This window comes from Micromesistius poutassou, assembly GCF_964030765.1.
Source record: "Micromesistius poutassou genome assembly, chromosome: 3".
NCBI classification, from domain to species: Eukaryota; Metazoa; Chordata; class Actinopteri; order Gadiformes; family Gadidae; genus Micromesistius; species Micromesistius poutassou.
In genome coordinates this window covers 11811579-11818864 of record NC_140273.1, presented here as the reverse complement: position 1 = coordinate 11818864, position 7286 = coordinate 11811579, and the positions used below count along the sequence as shown (strand labels likewise).

The window sequence follows — 7286 nt, the reverse complement described above, 5'->3', positions numbered from 1 at the left end:
ATGTATAGCCACAGGTTCCCGAGGCTTCCAGAGACCTTCAATTCAGACCGCCACATCATCCGAAACCCCAACTGCACCGCAGTAAAGGATCGCACACGTAAAATATTTTTTTGATGATTGTGCAAAAATGAACTTGGCAGGAACCGTGTTGCAGTTCTATATAGTCATCCTTTATTTATTTGAAATTGTTTGTTTTCATGTATGCAGATAGTAAGAGTCAAATGCAACATACAAGCAGTACAGGTACTTCGGGAATTGCTACTAGCATATACAACCTTCAAGGTAAGTGCAATTTTATTGTTAAATCTTAATGCTGCCGTCACAATGTTTGACAGTTTACATCCAGGTTTGAACATTCCCCAATTAAGGCCAGTGTTGCATTTATTAATTTAAAATGATGTATAGCCACAGGTTCCCAAGCCTCCAGACTCCTTCTTCAGACTTCTTTTCAGATTGGTCATCCGTTTCAAAGACCAACTGCTACCTTTACAGCAGCGGAGGCTCTAGCACATAAATCGTCTTTGCTAAAGATGTGCACAACCTTATTGTGCTGGATTTGTTATTGTTTTTAGGCTTGATGTAGTACTTTATTTGACCTGTTTTGTTGTCAGAGCTTGTAAGGCGGTCCCCACGCCTTGAAGATAAGAGGACCCTTGCATCACCACCTACTCGTGGGAGAGTCACCTTAAGAAGTAACCATATTTTCTGTACTGCCATATCCATATCATTTAATGATTTTTATTGGTATTTGTTGAATGACATATTTCTCTAACTGCAATATTCAGTGTATGGTATGCATGTTTTGTCAGGGTCACCAAGACTCCAGACTCCTTCGCCTGTGATTGGCTCACCATGGAAGAGTGTTGCAGTGGAGACCCCAATACGTAATTACTTTTCAGTATAGGAAGTGCACTTGCTAACCTAATGTTGCTAGGTTATTTATTTTTCTGTGACAGCAGATCTGTTATGATTATTCTAATCTGCGTCAATGCCAGGAAGACATGCGCACACACGACATCAGTCCCCATCAAAGCTTGAGAAGTAGTTCATGTGATCTTTCATTATAAAGTTGGAGCATTTACTTGTGTGATTTTTGTCTTTTAACCTGCTGTGATTTGTTATAGGGAGCCCAACACAAGGAGAATTTGATTTGAGCCAGGGCAGTTCCACTCCCACACGTGAGTTCTCATAATGGCCGAATTGCAGTTAGTAATGGACTTTTGAAATAAGTTTGGTTTGTGACCCACTTTTACTTTCACTTTTACAAGCTACTCAAGAGAGTACACCACAGAGCTGCTTCATAGGCTAATGTTTGTAAAGTTTGTCATCGGAAATACAGCTTAGATAACACACTCGTAGCTCTACAAATATGTTGGTGTCTTCCAAATATTATAATTTTCTGTTGTGTACTAATTAGTAATTTCTTTTCCAAGATTTGAGCATTGCCTCCCCCAATGTGTTAGCGATGGGTCCACCTTCGAGAGTCCAAGAAGGGACACCGAGACGTAAGTGCTATTTTAGCTCCTTCAACTTTAAGAAGCATGAATGTTTTCAAATCTCAAGCTGCACTCAATTGTAAAGGGATCCAAGTCAGACTGTTTTAACAAAACATCATACATGTATGCAGCTGTCATACCAGTAGAGTTCTTTTGTTTGAAGCACAACACTAACTAACAACACTGTCAATGTCAATCGCAGTTAAGGTATTTTGGATGATTGCTCTGGGTGTGAATGTATTACTGATTTGTAAGGGAAGGTCAAGATGTTATGTTAGTTCTTGTCTTGCCTTGGTATATCTACAATCTGTCCTTTTTGTTTCAGGTGGTGCGAGCCAATTTCATAGACGTACTTCAACCCCAGTGTCTGCATTGAAGGGGAAGAAAAGTAGGTGAAACTTCTCCCTTGTTGCAATTCTGCTGCCATTTCATTGTAATTTGGATTTATTTTTATTTTACATATCCACTTATGTGCTGTATAAAGTTATTGTTCCTGCAATGTGGGACTTGTAGTATTACAATGTTTTGGTAATTGTACTTTGCCTGTGACCCACAGCAAATCTGAGAAGCAACCCATACCCAATGTCAGCAGAAAGTAAGACAATCTTTATGTTGCTGTGTCATTACTCATGTTGGAATAATATCTCAAAAGCTTTGCTCTGGCTGAGTAGTTGTTAACGTCTTATAACATTTCAGAATTCCAGAGGAAGGGGATGACGATGTTTATCCAAGTGAAGGACCAGCTGCAGCGCATCGAAGCCTCACTGGGGACACACACTCTATGCACAATTCAGCAACTCAAAACAGAACAGGAGGTTCTGGAATTTGAGGAAAGCCTTCAAAATCGGGAGACACGAGTGACAATGGCAAGTTGAAATAAGTGCTGATACTAACGATTATTTTTATTGTTGATTATTTTATCAATGAGTTGTTTGGTCTATAAATCGTCAGAAAATGGTGAAAAATGTTTATCAGTGTTTCCCAAAGTCCAAGATGACGTCCTCGAATGTCTTGTTTTATCCACAACCCAAAGATATTCAGTTCACTGCCAGAGGATGACATTCTTGTTCTGCCATTACAGATAACCTTGTTGTCCAAAGTTGGGGGAAGCAGCGTCAAGGATTGCACTGCGAAGTGCATGAACAGGTATGTGTAATTTGATCATTTGAATTATTTAAATAAATATGATTTAGTGTGCCGTATCAATTGAATTACAGTAGGTAATAAAGGTTATGGAATATGTGGAAATTTGGCTAAAATTATAAAGAATTTAAGCTACACGTCTTTAAAATGTTATGTATATATTACACACTTTTTATATTCAGTTATTGTCACTGATTCAATGATGTAAACAGAACACCTTTTTGATGCATTGCATTTTTAGGGATATAACCTACAGCATACTGACCAAATGTGTCTTACAGGCTCATGTCCAACAGAGTCATGTCAATCTTCAACATGCTTGGAGGGGGACAGCGTGACAAACGCTCCTTTCGGCGAACAAAGCTGTTTGAGTTGATCTTGGGTAAGACAGCAAAGATTAACATTACTAAAATTAGGTTTCTTTTGCCTCCATCTATCTGAGACTGCTTCATAATGCCACTCCTGAGTTGCTCCATTGTTGTCCATTTTCCCATCTCTCTCTCGAAGCACAGATAATGCCTACACAAGTTATTAGTAAACAGCAGCTCCGGTCTAAAGTGTGGGTTAGAGAACCGTCTGTGTGCATCTGTAGAAAGAACCTTCCACAAATATCTTCATTATTGCAGACAATTCTATTGAGAAATGATTGTTTTTATATTTCAGCTGATTATGCTCTAAACAGTTAATTACATAGATTTCAAAGTAAAGCCTGTATGTACTTAGACTTGTCATCGTATGTTATAGTTCAAATGGAATTTATTAAGTTCTATGTGGGGCTCATTGACAAACACTTTTCTATTTTCAAATATTGTCAAACTTCTCACTATCCCCCATCCTTGTACTGGTGTTTTCATGCACAAGATTATAGGCAGGAAATCTTTCTTTCGGGGGTTGACAGACCAAAATTGCAACATCAGAAGAGGTGCTCTGTAAAGATGAATATTAACTTTTTGTTGTGACTTCTTTCCAGCTGCTGTTAAGAGATGGAACTTTAAGGCCACAGACACGGAGATCGAAGCAGCCATGGGTCTGCATCTTAAACATGCGCCAGCAAGGACTGGGGGCATGGAAGTTTTGTCTTACTAAGTTTTATTTTAATTTTGTCTTGTTCTTGTTCATCTTGTTCTTATAGGCCTTGTTCTTGTAGGCCTACTTTGGTAATAATAAATGTTTTGTTAGTGCACTTTATACCCTGAAATCCGTCTTTCTTTTAAGAGTATTAGGACATGTATTAATGCTTGATTTAGAGTATTCATAACTAAACAAAATATTATAGATGGATCTATCTAGCCAAATATTGCTATCCTTTTGATGTGACCATGCTCTAGGCTACATTTGGTTATATCATGTCTCAGGTCGGCAAAGGGTCGAAATAAAGTCACGTTGCGACTCGACGTCTATTGGACTTGTTGACGACACGGTTTGAGGTAATGTTGGCTGGAATTGGTCGTTAATATGTTTACAACAGATTGAGAAATGCTCAATTATCTACATGCAGCACAAGAACTGCTTGTAGTGGGTTCAGTGGGTAGCTATACTGAAAACCGTAAATTGGGGCACACTACAAGGTAACTGAAATGTAGCTTAATACTACTACTACTTTTTTCATAATTAAGTGTATAATTTAGTGTATTGGCTTAAAAGTAAATTTCATGTAGGTTGAAATGTCGTCTATACAACGTCGAGACGACGTGGATTGATGTCGTCTATGAGACGTCGAAACGACGTCGGTCAAAAGACCGACGTCAGAAAAACTTTCATATCAGCCCCTCAAATCGACGTCGTTTCGACCTCCATGACCAACGTCGATTAGACGTCTAATCGACGTCGAAATGTTTGCTGGGAAGTAATTGTAATATAGGAAGGAGTACTAGAGAAATCAAGTAACTTTTCATGCCATTTATTTTCCATTTCTTTGAATATTCTTAATTAGGGAATTAATAAAAATTAATAAAGGGAATTACAAAATGAAGCCAACGCCAAGAATACTACGCATTAGTCTGGACACGAAGTCGGGTCTCGCGTATCACAGGGCAAGTACTAGAGAGACCATTCAACCAGCCGCTGATTACTGATGACGCGATAATACATAGATTTGTGTAAAAATGTGTTGAAAAAATAGCCACAGTAATAATAGATTCATTTAATTATTTCATTTGCATCATTTAATCTTAGACCCTTAGTGAAAATATACGCTGTTTGTAGGCCTACTTAATATATGTACATTTATGACAAAATTGTGAGGACTGGGCTTGGCGGAACCTTCTGATGGTACAATTGTTGCTGACAGATGGATTTCTCTGAAACACCGCTCAAGTTAGCCTGACAGTTAACCTGCTCCCGACCAGGTTAGTTTGGTCGGATAAATTGCCATGGTTACTTAGCGGAGATTCCCTTAAGTCACGTTCATGGAACGCAACTCTAGCTGAAAGAAGCCAGGCTAAGCAAAATAAGCCCGGCTTTGCGTTTAGCTTGGTTGATGGAATACCCCTCAGGTAGCAATGTGTGGCGGATTTGTTGACGGGGGGGGGGGCATTATCGTTAATAGAAAATGCGGATCATTTTCTTTCTCGTGTGTCTCGTTTTTCGGTGCCTAAAACCGCCCAGCAAACATTTCGACGTCGATCAGACGTCTAATCGACGTTGGTCATGGAGGTCGAAATGACGTCGATTCGACGTCTCATAGACTACATCAATCCACGTCATTTCGACGTTGTATAGACGACATTATTTCAACCTACGTGAAATTTACTTTTACTTTTAACATAAGACACTACATACCCACTTAATTATGTAAAAAAGTATTAAGCTACATTTCAGTTACCTTGTAGTATGCCCCAATTTACGGTTTTCATTATAGCTACCCACTAAACCTATAACAAGCAGTTCTTGTGCTGCATGTAGATAATTAAACATTTCTCAATCTGTTGTAAACATATTTACAACCATTAGACCAATTCCAGCCAACATTACCTCAAACCGTGTCGTCAACAAGTCCAATAGACGTCGAGTCGCAACGTGACTTTATTTCGACCCTTTGCCGACATGAGACATGTATAGATAGAAATGTAGCCTATAGAGAATTTGGTCACATCAAAAGGATAGCAACATTTGGCTACATCTATAATATTTTGTTTAGTTATGCATATATCAATCAAGCATTAATACATGTCCTATTAATCTTCAACAAAAGACAGATTTCAGGGTATAAAGTGCACTATCCAAAACATTTTATGTATACCCAAGTAGGCCTACATCTTCTTTAAACAACAAAATGAAAACTTATTGGGACCAAAATCCCATCCCCCCCAGTCCTTGCAGGTGCATGTTTCAGGTGTAAACTCATGGCTGCTTCGATTTCTGTATCTGTGGCCTTGGGATTCCATCTCTTCACAGCAGCTGGAAAGAAAACACCAGTACAAGGTTTGGTGAGAGTGAGAAGTTTGACTGGCCAAAATACACAAGTATTTGGCTCAGTGGACGAAGACAGTCTCACCATCCAGTGCCCCAGCCTCAAGGGCTAACTGGTGGCTACATCAAGTCCATTTAGCTCGCTACATCGGAAGCTATCACCCCTCTCGCTATGAATAATGAGAAGAAGTGGGTCCTAAAATTGACTAACAGTTCACAGGAGTAATGCACGGGTAAAGGGCTTTGCCACCCGTGTTTTATGTTGAAGAACACACAGCTAACGTTAGCCCTGAAACGGGATGCTGCTGCTCCCCAGCTGGGAAGCAGCAGCGTCCCGTCTCACTGTGCGTTCACACCAAAAGACACAATTTTCGCCTGTTCGCGCGAAGCTGCGAATGTCGTAGCGCGACTCAGCGAAATCTGTCGCTGTGCTTAAAGAGCAACATGCAGGTCAAACACCATTACATAGAATAGTGTATATTAAGGATAACACAACTAGATGTGCAGGACTGAATAATTTTTTAACCATTCTAAAACGATATTTTGAGCTAAAATTGTGATATTATTATGAAAATAACTTCCGTCTCTATGAAACCGCCGACCGGAAATGACGTAGCGCGAGGGAGTCCAGTCAAGTCCAAGCGCGGTTAACATGGATGTTGAGGAAGAAACGCACGCCAACGAGCATACATTGGTGTTATGCAATAAATCTGCTTTAACAAACATACTTACGACCTTGTTCTTGATTAAACATCCATGAAGATTGTCTTAATTTAAGCCAGCAACGTTTTGTCTTTACGTACAACCTGAGATTTTAACGCAGAGACAAGGAAGCTCAAGCTGGTTAGCACTAGCTGCTAGCTATATTGACTACATGCATAGATAATGTCAATACCAAAGTTACAATAACAGTCTAACACTCATATCTCACTGTCTGAAAATCCAGTATACAATTCTGCCTGCTAGAAGGAAGGAGAGGGGGCCAGATTAGAAAGAAGGGTTTCTCCAAACGGCTGATTAGTGTTTTATTGGCTAGGTGCCTTTGTGGACATTGTGAGGCTATGGCATTGGCAGTGGACAGCATGTGTTGTCAAAGGTGGATGCTTACTGAGCCCTAGTGCAGGATTTAGTCCCAGCCACCGGCATTACTTGCCTGACGCTCCATCCTGGGTTTGATGCTTGCTGCCTTAACCCATTTTCGCTGCAGATTGCATACCTCAACTTCAGGCAGGAGCA

At 39.8% G+C, this 7286-nt stretch overlaps 1 protein-coding gene across 1 annotated transcript; it reads left to right on the top strand.

The window, feature by feature from the left end:
- LOC311341035 (uncharacterized protein) lies at positions 1–3725 on the top strand (the record flags this gene model as incomplete). The annotated part of the gene is made up of 12 exons (XM_084465955.1): positions 1–97; positions 208–282; positions 612–692; positions 810–884; positions 1125–1178; positions 1434–1505; positions 1822–1884; positions 2053–2091; positions 2193–2362; positions 2578–2642; positions 2921–3021; positions 3610–3725. The coding sequence occupies 12 exons, from the start codon at positions 1–3 to the stop codon at positions 3723–3725; spliced, it is 1008 nt and encodes a 335-aa protein (XP_084322081.1).
- Between the last annotated feature and the right edge of the window lie 3561 nt (positions 3726–7286).